The 17,124-nt window shown below is 38.8% G+C and overlaps 1 protein-coding gene across 6 annotated transcripts in view; it reads left to right on the top strand.

Moving 5' to 3' along the window:
• Positions 1-12,891, top strand: part of ELAVL4 (ELAV like RNA binding protein 4) — an 84,657-nt gene extending 71,766 nt beyond the window's left edge. For all 6 annotated transcript variants that reach the window (XM_087733069.1, XM_087733068.1, XM_009461275.2 and 3 more), the window contains exons 4-7: positions 2,807-2,960; positions 3,353-3,578; positions 4,984-5,022; positions 9,412-12,891. In XM_087733069.1, the coding sequence (XP_087589195.1) occupies positions 2,807-2,960; positions 3,353-3,578; positions 4,984-5,022; positions 9,412-9,739 (747 nt within the window). In that variant the 3' untranslated portion in view covers positions 9,740-12,891. The remainder of the gene's footprint in view (positions 1-2,806; positions 2,961-3,352; positions 3,579-4,983; positions 5,023-9,411) is intronic.
• Positions 12,892-17,124: the final 4,233 nt, after the last annotated feature.

Below are 17,124 nucleotides of genomic sequence, written 5' to 3'. Positions count from 1 at the left end.
TAGCTTGGCATACTCTATTTATTTGAATTTCTTGCAGTGGCTAGGATTTCCATATTCTTTTTCAAAACACTATTTCACTATAGGGTGCTAACACTGCCATGAGCAAAATCATCATTCTTAAGTGTGAATGTAAAGAATTAATGCAGCATCCCCACCCAGTGCTTCGCAGTTTTCAGTGATAAAGTGGGAGCTGGTTTTGGCTCCCATTTTAACTTCTACAGCACAAGGAGCTTCTGGTCTGGTGGAGGGTCAGGGTGGGCGTTTTCTTCCTTTGATAGCTAACACACGGGAAGACATCCTGTCCTCGGTCCTAACTGAATAATAGCTTGAAAGCAGGATAGCGTGGTCTAACCGATCAATTTGTCATTGGCTGACCTGAGAGGGAAGATGAAGATTCAAAAGCAGATAAATAATTGACTTTACTAGCCTTGAGTCTATTCAGCTTGCAACCTTTTCTCCCTGATATTAAAGATGGCTGAGTTGCTTTTGGCAGCTTCTTTCTTTGGCTCAGGCTCCCCTGCAAGCTGAATGTTTGATTGCAGGAGGAAATAAAAATTAGACCTGAGCAGTGACAGGTGTTTACATGTGCTGTGAGTAGATGAATTTGTGAGTGTGTGCAGGCTCACCTTCCACTGCGTGTCTGCATGGCCCACGAGCAGAGCATTTTCTGTATGTAGAAGTATTTATATAAAATGTCAGGCACTCGGTGCTCCGGGAAGTAGTGGTTTTTTTGCATATCTCAATACTTTTCATCTTCCCTGTAATGTGGTATTTGGTTAATGAATGTGCCAGAATGAGAAAACCCAAAGGAAATCCCTGGCTGTTTTCCCAGGAACTTTATTAATTTTGCAGCTCTCAGTTTTGAGGAATAGGTAAGGTCCCTACCCCTACTCCAGAGAGGCTCTTAAGTGTTTTTTAAACTGTTATTCCTAAAGTAGGTTAAACTGTAGGTGTCTGAACCCTTACAGTACTGTCTCAAGGTAAGGCATTTGCAGAGCGTGGAGGGAGTCTGCTTCTCCAAATGCCCTGGCATGGGGTATAAATGAGAAGCCACTGATGCAAGACCGCCAAACCAAGCATGGTCAAAACCAGTGATTTTCAGCATGGTATCTGTAAGTGAAAACACAGTGTAGCTATCCCTGGTTTTCCCAAGCACCGGGCTTGATCTTTGTTACATTAAAGCTGAGCCGTGCTGTGTGCGTTCTGGTCCTGCATCAGAGGGGTGTTTGGGACCAGTGATTAAGTGACTTCAGTGCTGCACCTCATCAGGAGCTCATGGGCTGTGAGGTCCTAAATCGCTGAGGCACAAAATAGTTTCCACCCCAATATACTTCTCCCTTTCAGCACTGATCTCAGTACCTGAAGGTTTCTCTGCTCGCTGTGTCTGCTTGTGCCTTTGTGCTGTGCCTGAGCTTGCCTCAGTCGATGCAAATGTTTTATCTAACCTCTTTTTCACATTTCTTTCCCTAAATTTTTCCACCTCCTCTCTCTAGCCTTCTCTTTAAATGTTAGATTTAAAAGGTTATGTACAAACATGTAAGTTTTATAAAGAAGTTGCCAAAAACCTTAAAATCTAGAATCTTTAGAGCTTGTCGGCTATTATGCAGAGAAGATTGTGGAAGCAAATATTAGTCATTCACATCATTTTCTGTGTTGAGTCAACATCTATTTTTAGGTGTGGAGCACATAGACAAATCTTTGACACATAAAACACATAAAGACATCCATTTGACATCATTTGTGTTTGGGCTAAGGCTTGGGAAGAGGGGAAGACAATTGCTGAAAGCATTGTAGTCATGATGGGGACCCCCACATTTCCTTCCAAGACACATTTTAAGACATAATGTAGGAATGTACTGATCTGTTTATATTTAAATAAATCAAGATGAAGTGCAAAATATTCAGGTTTGGATCCAGTGCTATTTCAGATGTGCTGCAAAGTAATTCTTCGTGATCTGTGCTGAATACTTGCCATTAGGCTTTATCCAGGAAGTATTTTTATTATGTTAAATGCATGTGTTCTAAATGTATGTATTTTAAAAGCGGAGGAGGCTTTTTATGCACATATTATAATTACAAATCTGATTCATAGGTATAAGAGCAGTTAAGAGATTTGATTTAATAATTTTCCAACAGCATACATGCGGTGCCTCAGCTAGATTTCCTTGTTTGCTTGGTCATAATATTTTATGGTCTGGTTCTGGGCTTATAGTGCAAGGGAACTTCTTGTGATAAATTGCAGATATGACAATGAGTGTCAGTATACAGTTCCCCGAGCAGATGTTCATTTAGTCTAATTTCACCAGTACTTTACTGTTCATCCAGAACAGATCTTGCCAGCTCAGGATGAAAACAACAAAGAGAGATAGCACAAAAGATCATTCTGCAAATAACCTGATCTGTTTCAGACACTTGGAGGGGCGGGGGGAAAATAAAACATACTGGAACTTCAGAGTGCTACATATGTGCTAAGGTTATTACATGTTGAATACAGTAAATAATCCATACGCCCACAACACATAGGGGTAAATTTACAAAGCTGTGCGTAGGAAGTTGCACGTTAATCTACCTCTGAACAATAGTTATTTTATGCCTGCACTTAAAGAACCCTTGCGTTTGTTTTTAAGGTCTCTCTAGCTCTTCCTTTGTTCTTCCAGCCTTTCCTGGCTTTGTTGGTTTTACAGAATAGGTAGTGCCTGAACTCGAGGGTTATTGCTTGTGAAAGAACAGAAAATAATCTGTCCATTTAAAATGCAAAGGGTGGCTCTAGCTTACTAATACACCTTTCCTTTTCTTCAATCCATAGGTGTCATATGCCCGTCCAAGTTCAGCATCAATCCGAGATGCAAACTTGTATGTCAGCGGCCTTCCGAAAACAATGACCCAGAAAGAATTAGAGCAGTTATTCTCACAATATGGGCGCATCATCACCTCACGGATTCTGGTTGATCAAGTCACAGGTTAAAAGAAAACTTTTCTTGATACATGCATGTTTTCTGGAAATGGCAAAATTGTAAATGGTTGCTGGCAGTTGAGTTTTAAGACAATATGACTTTTAGTGTATAATGCAGTACCTCGTTCTTTATAAGCGTAACTGTTTGAGGCATAACTGCTGCCTCTTAAATGAGGGAACTCAAAATGCAGAATGTTGTTTATTTAAAATTGTTATATTAAATATGGTAGGGGCTGATTTTGGAGAACACAGCTGGGGAAGGGCATTTTTCTTTATAGGATTTACTTTAATTTGCAAGCTGTGTATTTTGTGAAGTCAAAACCAACATCCAGTTTGTTTGTTTCATAGATGAGGCTGCTCCTACAAATATTCATCTGTTCACATGTTTTTACTTCCCAGGGGTTTCTCGAGGTGTGGGATTTATCCGTTTTGATAAGAGAATAGAGGCAGAAGAAGCCATAAAGGGACTAAATGGCCAGAAGCCTAGTGGTGCTACAGAACCAATTACTGTGAAGTTTGCCAATAACCCCAGCCAGAAAACAAGCCAGGCACTCCTTTCACAGCTGTATCAGTCTCCCAACAGACGCTACCCTGGACCACTTCACCACCAGGCTCAAAGATTCAGGTAATTACCTGGAAAAGAACTGAAGTTCCACCAGTGACAACAATGTGGGGCAGGTGCTGCAGAGGAAAATATGCTTTAGTTGTGTAGGCTGACCTGATTTTCTTTATAAAATTAAATATTCTTTCCTGGAGAATGAGGAGGAAAATTTGCTGACAGCAGTAGTCATGTTGTATTTACTAAAACAGCTGAAGTACTGTACAATCAGATCTCATGAAGCCTCATAAAAGAAGGGAGGACAGAATAGAGTTACACTGATAATCAAATGAGCAGTGGCTATCCTGTTGTTTCTCATTTTTTTGGTAATGCTTTTCTTTTCTGCTATATTATTACAGTTTTGATGCAGCTTTAGACTTTGATGTTAATGGCAGTGGATTGGTAGCAGGAAAAAAGCTGAGCCTGTTCCAGTCAGCAGCAGTATCATTAAATTTATTAGCCTGAGATATCTGCTCTTAGTATAAGAGACCTCGTATTAGTCTTTGGTGTGATTCTTCAGATACTTTCAGGGATGTTTTATGCTTTGCATTCAGAATATACTGTTTCCATCTGATACATAAGCCAGAGTTAGCAATACATGATGTTCAATTACTTTTATAATTTGATAATAATTTTCAGGCAACCTAGCATTCAAATAAAAAGCCTGCCTTCAAAAAAAGAAAATTTGGACATATTCGCATAACTTGAGTTGCATACTGGCTTTAGAAAATTATTCAAAATAATTTTAGTTTTTCAATGATGAAAAGTGCTCATGAATTAAATATTATTTTAAAAAGTCAGTCATCAGATACATTAAATTTACACTTGTGTTTTGTGTCCTTGGCACGCAGCTGTGTCCATTGAGGTTATCACTGAATCATTCCATGGATGGAAGGATTTAGTGTGCTCCCATGGAAAGCAGATTATTATATTATGCAAAATTTGGTGGTCGTTTAGGTTGACATATCGTGGAGGATTAATACTAAATACATATAATATAGCGGGGAGAATGTATTATGTTAAAGGAGTTAGAATCAAGAAGTTTTCTAGTTCCAGCAGTTTTCGACTGTAATGTTTTATTTCAAAGTTAACTGTAAATATAAGGTGAACAGTTTAATTATTTGCAAAAATTTCATACTAATATTGTCTAAAAAAGACAAATCAGAAGTGGATTTCTTTAAAATCAAACCCTGGAAATGAAGGTTTTCTCTAAGAGTGTAGACAAGTTAAAAATGACTTTAAACGCTGTGGTGGAAATTTAAGCACAACCTCAGACTTAACAAAGCAGGCTGGGAGTTGTTAGGCTCCTTAGATGTGTGGGAAACTTGTTGAACGTTTCTTCTTTGAAAATGGAACGCTATTAATAATAGTTCCATTGAGCGATCTTGCCATCTGTGAGACATTAACCCAAAGACCCTCCTTCTCTTTTCAGGCTGGACAATTTGCTTAATATGGCCTATGGCGTAAAGAGGTAATTAGAATTCCACAGATTGCCAGATGTCCGTGTTGGCACAGATTGGTGCTACAATTTATTTTTTGTAATTCACTAACTTTATTTTTTTTTTAATTCCTTCTTTTCTTCCACCAGCATGTCAAATTCTTTTTAAGTTTGGACTTCAGTTGGTTTTGTTACTTTAAAGGCCACACGTGCAAATTCTGTGGGTTTTTTCAACCTTTTTTTTTATTTACAGGTGGGTTTCTCAAATGGTTTAGGTGCAACAGCTACAAGCATTCAAACTGCAGTTGTCCTGCTAAATGGCACTTTTTCCAGAATCAGAACTACTAACTTAAATTTTTAACTAATCTCTGATCTGATAATGGAAGATTTAGTTGAAAACAAATTACACAGCTGTTGTCTAAATCTCGCAGTTAAGACCTCCTTTCTACTACATCTGGCTTCACGAGTTTGTCTTGAAAATATAGCTGTGTGCACCTTAATCAGCCCTAAGTTTCTTTTGTTACAGGTTTAATACTTTGAAATTTTCTTGGTGCTTGAGATTTGTTTTCTGTTTAAAATAGCTCTGTGTGTTCGTGTGTATGTGCACGTATGTGTGAAAGCTGCACTGATTTGTAAACATTTATGCTGTTTCGTGAGTATGTTCAATGCTTGATCTGATAGCTAAAATGAGTTGACGTGTTGTTAGTGTTTCTTCTAATGGCACACATCAATACAAGCGAACCTTACAGCAAAATAAAGGTGTAGTCTTATTCCTGATGTTACCGTAAGATGTCCAGCCGTCCCTCACAATTAAGATGAGAAAATACTACTAAATCTTCTGAAATGGTCTACTCACCACATTTGAAAATTACTTGAGCTTTTTTTAAAACTCACCCTGTAAAATGGTATGGTAAGTATATCTTTACACTAGCTAGTAGTGGACAGTAACGTGGGTTATAACTACTGTCACGGTAGCTATCATAAAAATCAAAAATCTTAGACTACTTATAAAAGTAATAGTCAAAACAGAGGCAGTGTATCTTCCCAGAAGCACTACTTCTGGTGTTCATTAGTAGATTTGTTACGTTCGTGATAATCCTTAGTGGTGACGGTGATAAAATGAGTCAGAACTTACCACCTGACTCTATCACGCACCGCTTCTCCTGCGTTCTCCTGTCTCATTTGTTTTTTTGATACATTGCCAAAAACATGGCAAAACTCTCAGCCTCAAGTATCTGTCAGGTACAAGTCGGTGTCAGAAGGATCGTTTTGTTCCAGGAGTTTTCCCTGGGTTTGCTGCTTTCCCTGGAATTGGACTGGCGTGTGGTGCAGGACAAACAGGGCTTAGTCCCTACTAGTGGGGGTTTGAATTCTGATTTCCTATGACCTACAGAGGGAAAAAGAGTTACCTGTCTTTTTGGGTTATGCATCTGCTCTCTTAATATTCAGAGTCTGCAATGTTAGTCTTAAATCACAACAGGTTTTTTTAAGTTGTTTTGTAGGCATCTTAAATTAGTTGTTGTCTCCTTCCAGCAAATCTTAAACTTCTACTTGTACTAGAAAACCCTGTATTTACAGGCACAGGGTCACACAAAAAATACTGTATTGATAAAAATTCCTGAAACATCCATAGTGTAGTGTTCCTGGGTTTGGGGGTTGGTTCGTTCTTTGCTCATGTTAATTATGTGGTACTGATGGAAAATGAGATGTGCTGCTGTGGAAAAAAGGCTTTATTGACACTAATTTCAGATCACTTGCTAGAAGCAAAGCTACTTATGCAATAGGTTATCTTGTATTTATGTCAATACACTTGCACTAGTTTCTTGGATTTACAGCAGCTCCTGTGGTCATGGTACATAAATAGTTGAAAGCCGCATAGCTTCTAAAGGTTTCCAGGGAAAAGCTGCTCTCCAGTGAACTGTATGAAACTTTAACCCTTTGCATCAGTGCAGCCTTCCTTAAAAATGCAAAAGTTGGTATCGTACTGTGTGACATGCACAGCTTTGCATTGTACAGATTTTATAATAACATCACTTACAGGGTAGTATATATGTTAGTGTTGTACTTCATGTTAAATTTAAACATTGCAGAAAAGGAGTGTTTGCTGGCTTACGTATGTTACTAGCACAGTTGGCACTTGTCAGCAATGGGCTTAAAGTCCCATCTTCCAGATTTCAAAGGAAGTTGAATCTGTTGGCTTGTACAAGCTCTCAGTCCTGGCATTCTTATTTACAATTCCACATACGGTGGAAGGAGCAGTATAAATAGGCCTTGTCCTGCTGTCTTTGTTTTCAGCAGCTGGGGAAATACCATGGGTTAGAGCCATGCTGAACCATTATAATAATGTTACTAGTTTCAGTATGCAGGAGAGAACCTAAAGGATGTTGAGAGCAGGATTTGCAAAAGTAAAGTTCAGTCAGTAAATTGCCATGTATTTTTAATAAACTGTCTGCAAACCTGTATGTATGTCTGAGGACCCAATGCTGTGAGCATTTGTTAACTGCTCATTGATAGCATAGCTATACCCCAGTGATGTTCCTCAGCTTAAGATGTGTATTTCAAGTGTCTTTTTTTCCTTGAATATACATATAAAGTGCCATCAAGAGTCAGCAGAATGGTGAGAAGCCATCAAGTGTGTAGTTTCTTTTATGGTTATTTAATATACACTGCATAATATTGTGCAGATTGCTAAACGTGTGGAAATATTACAAGTGTAAAAGGAGAAATTTTGGAGAGCACAGGAGCTCGCTCGGCAACACTGAGTCCCTCCTTTCACTTTCTCAGTCATCACTCAAAATCCTGAGGAATTATTATTCAGTTCTGGTATTAAAACTCATCATACTGAAGGTACATGTGAAACTGGATTTTTAAGACGTTTCCTCTGTGCAGTTGTTATTTTAAAACATATCCCAAAGTGTAGCTTTAGAAAGCATGTCATTTTTTTTCAAACTGATGAAAGGAAAATTATGTTGATCCTGAGGGCTGATACTGCTTAACACCTTCATTAATAACCTGAGTCACGGGCTGCAATGCGCCCTCCTTGCATTAATGGGTGACACTAAATGGGTGAGGGAGCAGGGGCAGTCACCGTGCTATTGGCCACAGCTGCCACTGGGGAGACCTTGACAAGCTGGAGGAACGTGGCAGAATTCAGGAAAGGCAAATGTAGAGTTTAGCCCCTGACTGCTGTCTTCAGCTACCTACAAGGGGTGTTAGAAAGAAGATGAAGCTGAGCTCTTCCCAGAGGTCAACCGCCAAAGGACAAGAGTCAACAGTAGCAGGTTGCAGCAGGGGAAATTCAACTGAGTATAAGGGAAAAATCATTCACAGTGAGGGCAGTGGAGCCCTGGAGCAGGGGCTGCAGCAGTGGAGTTCCCATCCTTGGAGACTTTCAAAAATTTCCTTTGCAAGGCCGTGAACAGTAGATCTAATTTGAGAGGTTAGCCTTGCTTCGATCAGGAGTTTGATTAGATGACTTCCATAGATCGTGTCCAGCCTGTATTATTCTGTGGTGGTTCTGTGTACATAAACACACTACCTGGCTTTAGCTTGCCAATTCAGAAGTTTAAGTTAAGAAAACAGGTCCCAAAAGACAACGAGGGGAGAGTTAGGGTGCTATATTAGGTTTCTAGGAGCTTGTCTCTCTTATGGTGACTATCTGAAGAACCTAAGCCTGTCATTGATATGAAGTCTCACAGTATGAAGGTATTAGTTGACATGCTCATTTATTATATTATGCATTGTTTTACTTTACAATTGCTGCATAAATCTTCTTTAATATGTGGCCAGTGTTAGGACTTTTTTATTAACTGGATTTTTTCCCCAGCGTATGTCAGTTAAGGACTATGTTAGGAGGAAAATTAAAATCTACCACTTAGAGATGTCTCCCTAAAACTTAATAGTATTTTTAGCTAAAGAGGCTACTGTTATAGCTGAATTCTGACAATGGCATTTCACATTAATGCCTTAAAATAAGTCTTGAAGTTTTGGGTTTGTTTTTTTTTTACACTGCAAACTAGTAAAAAGTAAAGTATTAGATCTCTGTTGCCTTGAAACCACATTATTTTAGTGATGGAAATAAGTGGCAAATTCCTACAGGCCTCTTTAAATGAACTCTTATTGATAGCAGTGTGTGCGGGCCCTTTTTGACTTAGATTGTCCTTAAGTATTTCTTTTATTAGATCTTTGTATACATCTAAGTAGGGCTTGTCCTTGAAGGATATGCCCAGATTTGGTCTGCTTTTTTAGTACAGCTCCCCTCCACTTAAGTAGGAGTTAGAAGCCAGGGTGGCTATGTAGTCATCTTCCAGGGATAGGATCAAGAACCTTCATTAACATTGGCTTATTTATTTTAAAGTCTTGGTTCCATGTAGCTTGTGCCAAGAGATATATTTAGAATAGACCCCTCTTTTTACTTGGTAGGTTTTCTCCGATCACAATTGATGGTATGACGAGCCTTGTCGGAATGAATATCCCTGGTCACACTGGGACTGGATGGTGCATCTTCGTCTACAACTTGTCTCCCGACTCGGATGAGAGTGTGCTGTGGCAGTTGTTTGGTCCCTTTGGAGCAGTCAATAATGTCAAGGTGATCCGTGATTTCAACACCAACAAGTGCAAGGGATTTGGCTTTGTCACCATGACCAACTACGACGAAGCTGCCATGGCGATTGCCAGCCTTAATGGATACCGTTTAGGAGACAGAGTATTGCAAGTTTCCTTTAAAACCAATAAAACCCACAAATCCTGAATTTCATATCCTTACTTACTAAAATATATATATATAAATATATATACGAACAAAACAAAACAAAAAAAAAACTCTTCAAGGCTTATATTCAACCATGGACTTTATAAGCCAGTGTTGCCTAAGTATTAAAACATTGGATATCCTGTGAGGAACAGGAAAGGATTTTATAATGCTTAGAGAAAAAAAAAAAAAACCTTTGATGCATTGAATGTTCTTTCATAGCTGTCGTTGTTGAATATAATATACATAGATAACAATGTGCAGGGATTTTTACCCGGCCAGCTAGTTTTACTACCTTCCTTGAAGGTGGGTCTTTTTAAGATGACCATTCACTCATTTGAAAAAATAATAAAACAAAAACAATTTTTACAAACTAATGGGATTAAAAGCAAGAAAAAATTTTTGTTTTCTTTTCTTTTTTTCAAAACATTGATTGAATTAGATTGGTAAACCCCCCACATAAATTAAAGAGGAACAATAAAAATTGCAAAAAGAAGAACATAATTTTGCAACTTTTTTTATTTTTCCTTTTTTCTTTTGTATCATGTGAACTAAACAGTCTTCTGTTAGGGAATGGGGTAAAGGGGGATACCTGATGACATAACAATTTAAATAACATTAACAATGTTGCCAAAGAGGTGGTCTCTTTGCTGAAAATGGGTTTCAAGAAAAATCTATTTTTATAAAATATAAAGAATTTTTACAAGAGAATCTGGATTTGAGAAAAAAATATTTTGACTGGCTAATTTAGGGGAAATTGACAACTTTGTCATGTTCATACTGCACTGGTAACTTTTTAGAGATCAAGATGTGTGTTTTAAACTGGATTAGTAGATTGTTTTTTGAAGGATGGGCTACAAACAGATGATCTTCGTATCTTTTCATAGCATGTAATAAAAATATTAAATACAGTACGGGAGAGTGTTCTTCCCAGGCACGCAGTTACCCACAGTCAAAACCCAAAAGCAAGGAGATGAGTTGCAAGACGGTTTTTCTTTAAGTCATCAGTATGGGATATCAGCAGAACAAAAGTTAAAAAAATTAATTTTTTGATCAAAAACTTCCTTGGTTTGAGCAGTAGGTGCTACAAAATTATTTACATATCTTAGTATCATAGTTAAATGTAATGTGTTTAGAAAAAATACATTTGCTTTAAATTTGTTAAGAATTTTCAAATTCACTTTATAGCCCAAGCTAATATAATTGGGCTGTGTTGGCACATTTGGAACACTGTTTATGTTGCTTGGAACACTTATTTATTTAATTGCCGATGTGATGCATATGGCCAAAATCAAATATAGCTAGTTTGGCTAGTCTACTTATTTGTTTACTTAAACTATGGGAAGAAGCATATTATTGTGTCATTTTGTTGTGTGTGTATGTGTATATATAATATAAATATATATATATATAAAGTTATTTTTTCTTTTGGTTAATTTATTATAAGTTGTAACACTTTGCTAGTTTTGTTTGTATATGTCTTAAAATGTTTTCTTATGATACTTAAGTGACAGAGGTATCAAGGTAACTTGTGTAGAAATATTGTTTGATATATTGTCATGTTTGTTGTGAATATTTTTTCTTACTGCACAGTAGAAAAGAAAACAACTGGGTCTTTATTTTAATGTAATTCAGATTGGGGAAAACAGAGCTAAGGGAACAAAATGACTGAGGGGGTGCTCTCCCATGTCCAGTGCACTGATCATTTTAGTATGTTTGTGCTTTGTACGGTTATATATTTAAAACAAAAAAGGGTCATGCTCTTCCCTGAGTACTAGAAACAGTTACTCGCTATGCATAATCTAGTTGATAGTTAAATTTGCTATTGCTTTTCTTGTCTTGTTATATAAAATCTTTTCAATACAAGTTTAGTCTTAATGGTAATAAAACGTTATGGTTATTTATAACTTGTGCTTATTTTGTGCATTTTTTCCATGCTATACCCACTAACTGCATGTAGACTAAGTATTGTTTTTTCACACTGAAGAGGCAAACTTTTGTAGTAGACAAATAACTAAAGCAAAGGCTGCATCATAATTTTATCAGTTTTTTACTTTAACAATGTTAGATTTTAGTTTAAAGGAACACTCATTCAATGTTCAGGGAAACCTTTATACATCATCTGCTATGAATGAGCGCAGTTTGCTGGGAAAGTTTTGATGCATTTGCTAAGCATTAGTGGGGAAGGCATGTCAGAATCTTTTCTCTACGATGTGTTTTACTATCTGAATAATAATAATAATTTAAAAAAATCTTTCTTAGGACCAGGCAGTTGTATACTTTAGTTATAATGAATGACTTCATGTTAACCTTGCTAGTTTAGATCATTTCTGAGGGAAAGTATTGTAAATGTTTTTTTCATAACCTTGTTGTGTTTGAATTATTTGTACTTTAATTGTCCAGACAATAAATGAAAGTGTGTAGAATGGCTATGGACTTTCCACCTTTTTAACTGTGTTCAGATGTTTTAGTAATCCCAGCCACACCTCAAACGAGGTAGATGTTAGAGTCTGATTTCAGAAGCAAGGTCTTCAAGAGAGAAACGGAGTAGTCAAACCAGATTGAGCATATTCATTATTTGGTTTTCCTTCTGAAGGTTAGAAAGAATCAGCCATTTAATTTAAGATGTTGAACACCAAATACCAAACTGTAACTGTAACTTTATTTGAATGTGGAAGATACTGAAGGATTTCTACTATATACAGTATTTTTACACAATGAAAATATTAACTCAGTTGATATCAACACTTAACAAAAGTAGCGAGCAAATTTTGGCGTTAATACAGTTTTTAAGCCATCATTTAGTTTGACTTTTCTATTGAATATGCTATGAATGTCATGCAATATGAAACAGTGTACATATCTGCTGTACAACAGTATATATGATCACATTCCAAATTGGATTCTTTTTGCCATGTGTTATAACTGGAGTTGATACTTCTTTCAGTTGACTTGTTTGAATCCCATTAATACAAATATTCACTTCATGTTTATGTTCTGTAACATTCACTAATTGAGAATATGTACCTTGTAAAACTGCAGCATTGAATTTCATAACTGAGATTAGGAAAACTATATCAGAGGGCTGGATGGACTGTGTGGTTCTTCAGCTCCTTCAGCCTATTAATAAACTTGTGGTTTTGTGAGATTAAGTTACCATGTTGACTATAATAATTAATTTCAGGCCACAGAATGAGTTTGTTCTTAAATTTACAGCTTGCTTAATTCATCCTTAAATCAACCTTACCATTCCATAGTAAAACACAGAAGTTAATAATTTGCTCTGTTTAAAGACTTGGCTCTGAAAAAATCATCCTTCCCATCTATCTATATATATGTATATACACACACTTTTGATGATATACATATATACATACACTTTACAACACTAACATGCACTTAAAAAAAAAAATCTGCACTTCCCATTTAAGAATGAACCATAGTGTTATAACAAACACTATTTACTATCTACACTGTAGCATTTTCTAGGTTCATCACCTGATTTTTTTTCCTGTCCTTTCTTCTGTGTACCTTGCACTGTCAGAAAAGTAGTGAGATGAAAATCACCACACAGTCTAGATGCTCTTAAGACAGAAGTGTGACTGCACACGCTGGCATTTTGCTGTTGACTTCAGAGAGGCCAGTTTTGATCCAGATTATTCCCCGCTTCCACTTGAAGGATGACTGCTGTTTGTCTGTATCTCATTTGTGTAAAGCACCTACTTCTTCATTCCGTACAGCTTGCATTAGTGAGCTTACATGAGCTGTATGAAAGCTCACATATACATGTAACACAAGAGAAAGGACTCTGCCAGTTTTAAGGATCTGGTGTGTAAAGTTCAGTCCCCTTTTTGAGAGTATCACAAATGTACGCTGGATAAAAGTAGTCACAGATGGGCCCTTGGTTCACTACACTGACCCTATGTGAATGTTTTTACAAAGTCTCACTGAAACACAGTTTCTGCCCAGCTGGGTTCAGAACCAAATTCTGCTAACACTCAATGTAATCAAGTTTTATATTTTTTTCCTGAAAGGATAATCACTCTCTCTGCAATTAGCAAGCCTGTTGCATAAATGGAAAAGCACCTGGGGGAGGGTGTTTCAAGTACATTCACTTTATGTTCCACTTCAGACCTACCTTGGGCACAGTAATGGGCTTTGAATGAACGGAGAGGGCAGCATTTATTGAAAATGATGGCTGGCATATTCAAGATAGCAGTGAGTTACTCTTAAATTTTTACTGTGGGAAGTCAGCCTACCTAGTGATGCTGAATTTGTAGCAACAAGATGCCATTAATGGTTTCCCTTGGGGTGGTTGGGGTGGGGCGGGGCTGGATGCACTACACCTAGCAGAGGCTGCTGCCTGGGTACTTGAATCAGCCTCACGATAATTAATCCTGAGGGAGAGGTACACACCCAGAAGGTGCCCTGTGGAACCCCTTTCTCCATCACCTGTAGCAGGAGCCAGGCAAGGCTGTTAACTTAGGTATCTCGCTTACATGACCACAGATGGATGAGGTAAAGCCAGGTCAGCATGTGATCACAGAAAAGGTTTGCTCCCTGCCCTGGAGATCTTACAGACTGAGCTCACTGTACAGAAGTAATTTGTTGTACATATAGAGCAAAATGAAAGATCAAATCCAGCATACCTTTACAAAAGCTCTCACATCTCAGACTAATCCAGTATCTCTCTTCTAAAAATAACGGATGACTTAAACCCAGAAGCTGCAATGGAACCAATCCAGCTGAGCTTCAGTAACTCATAAGGGGGCAAATCACTTGGGGGCAAGCAGGAACTTCTGCAGGAAGGAAATAAAAAGCAACAACCACACGCAGGCACGTACAGACCCTGCGGGGTGCTCCTCCTGGGCGTTGCTGCGATGCAGCCTCCTGGCCCCATCCTAAGGAAATCACTGTCATCAGAGGTGCATCAGGGTGGTACCTTCAACAACCAGCAGAACATGTACGCCGGTGCAACAGGCACTTCTAAGGCCTTTCCCAGAAACACCGTATGCCACTCTGGTGTGCTCGAGAAATTCAAATCGGATTGAGTGCAGTAAGGCTACTGGGATGAGCAGGAGAATGGAAACTTACTCTACAAAGAGTCATTGAGCTTAAATTGTTTCTGTTTCCACAAACCCAAAGCCTGCCTTTCAAAAAGCCTGTTCCCTGTAAATCTACCAGGGATAAGCATTAGAAAGGGCTGCAGGAAGGCAAGTGACCAAAAGGACGGGTCACACAAAGGCAAACTAATTTGACTCGCCCACAATTGAAGACAAGAAATCAGACTGGTTCTTTCTGACTATCACATTAACAGTTTTCTGAAATACTCTTTCGGTAGAAATAACTGGGAAGATGGGGACATGGATACACACACAAAAAATTAAACAGTTGCTTTTCAGACAAAGTTTGAAGTTTTGTCTACCACACCCCTAAGGTATCACTGATATTTTTAAACACCAGTCCAGCATCTTTTAAACGACTAAAAATATTTCATCTTGCATTTCATTCAGATTTTAAGTGATACAGGGCTGCAAATTATTTCTTGTGCAGTAGCAAAAAACCAAAATCCTCAAACCTCTATCCTATCCATTCCACAAGAAACCTTCAGTCTTATCTCAAATCAGTGGCGTTCAGAGCTGCCAGCAATCGTGACCCAACTGCTGCTACTTACTCACAGGCAAACACAACCCAAGGCTGGTTCATATTTCCTCCCGCCAGATATAAAGCAAACCAAGGGGATAAGAGAGCATTGGTACGGTATCAAGTCCAGAAGCCCCTAACATCATTGCACATTGCTTTGGGGCAGATATGAGGGCTTTGTCACTAAAATAAGTGCCTTGTTCCCAAACACTTCAGCTACCAGCCTCGAGGTCCCTCGTGCTACCGTGCACCCCCACTGCAGGTGGCAGCCCCCACACCCAGCCCCTCTCGTCTGGCACGACACCCTCACCGTAACAGCTACACGGATGGCTCCTGGCCAGTCCCAGGTGCCATGGGGTGCTCCTGCCCGCCCAGCCTTGCTCCAGTGTCTGAAGGACAAGAGAGGCAGTTTTTATTTAGTTCTTTGTTAATACCCCCAATGGCACAGGGGCAGCACACTGGGGACCCTCCGTCCAGGCCATTGTCTTACCTGGCCCGTGTGGCGCACAGCACCCCGCTGAATCAATCCTTTACTTAAAGTGAGGAAACAAATTTCCTAAGTTGCATTTCTCATTAACCAGCCCCTGTCTCGCAGCAGCCCAGCAGCCGTCACTCAGGCAGGAGGAGCAGGCAAATAACCACCTTTGGCCTTGTTTTATCCATCCTGACCACCTGCTTAACGCCACAACCATTAAGGCCCTGGGTTCCCCCCGCTTCCAAGGACCCCGATGTGGACCCTGTCCTAGATGAAGCCCCATTTTCTGTGCCATGCAAGGCTGCTGGAGCGGTCAGTGACATGGGGCTGGCGAGTCTGGAAATACCTGACCTCTGAAATTCTTTGCTCAGCCTCACGTTTGCTCTTTCTCCTCCAAGACCCAGACGTGCAGCTTGGGACAGCTGCACGGCCACGGCATGGGTACAAGCCACCAGTGACAGCTTTCATAAAGACATGAGACTTTATCAAATTAGAAGGAAACAAAAATAAAAATTCCCTAAACTGTGGAAATAATTAACACAAGCAATGCCATTGAAAGAGCAATCATTTAAAAATAAATCCCTGATAAGGAAACAAACCTACCAAAGGAAAAGGGGCTTAATTCGTAGGCCTTGTCTGTGCTGTGTATCACTGAGCACGGCTGAACCACCCAGCAACGCTTTTCATAGCAGCATCTGGGGAACCTGACACTGAGGCCCAAAATACTTAATTTTATTTAAGTGACTTTTAAACACACAAGATCATTAGCGCTTCGGTCTGCGCATCAGGACTGACTAGAGCTGCCACGATCCATTTGCTTTAAAGCATCACTTAGACTTTTCTTCCCTTACGTTTTGTTGGAATTGCACAGGTCCCAACAAAATGATATGCAAGAATTAGCTTTTTACAAACAATAAAATTCTGATTTTAAATCAGCACATGAGACACTTAATTAATTTTGTAGGATAAGGAATCTGTTGCAAATATACAGCAGTACACCCACACATCACCATCTGCTGTGGAGAATTAAATGTACAACTCACAAATGAAATCCTGCAAAGTTGGTGCAAAAAGGTCCTTGCTTGAATTTAAACAAGGCTGTGGAAACCTGCAAACACATTGCAAAAGATCATGAAAACAATAACAAATTTGTCCATCTGTGAGTCAGTTCTAGCAGGGTTGGGGTTTTGGTTTGGTTTTTGATATTGGTATATTTGCAATAATTGTTGCAGCTCACAGTGCAAATTGTGTAAAATGTATTTGAGCT

Source organism: Nipponia nippon, unplaced genomic scaffold (assembly GCF_047370975.1).
Source record: "Nipponia nippon isolate SJK-2023a ecotype South Korea unplaced genomic scaffold, ASM4737097v1 scaffold_5, whole genome shotgun sequence".
Lineage (NCBI taxonomy): Eukaryota > Metazoa > Chordata > Aves > Pelecaniformes > Threskiornithidae > Nipponia > Nipponia nippon.
The sequence above is the reverse complement of the archived record's forward strand: the minus strand, read 5'-3'. Positions and strand labels throughout refer to the sequence as shown.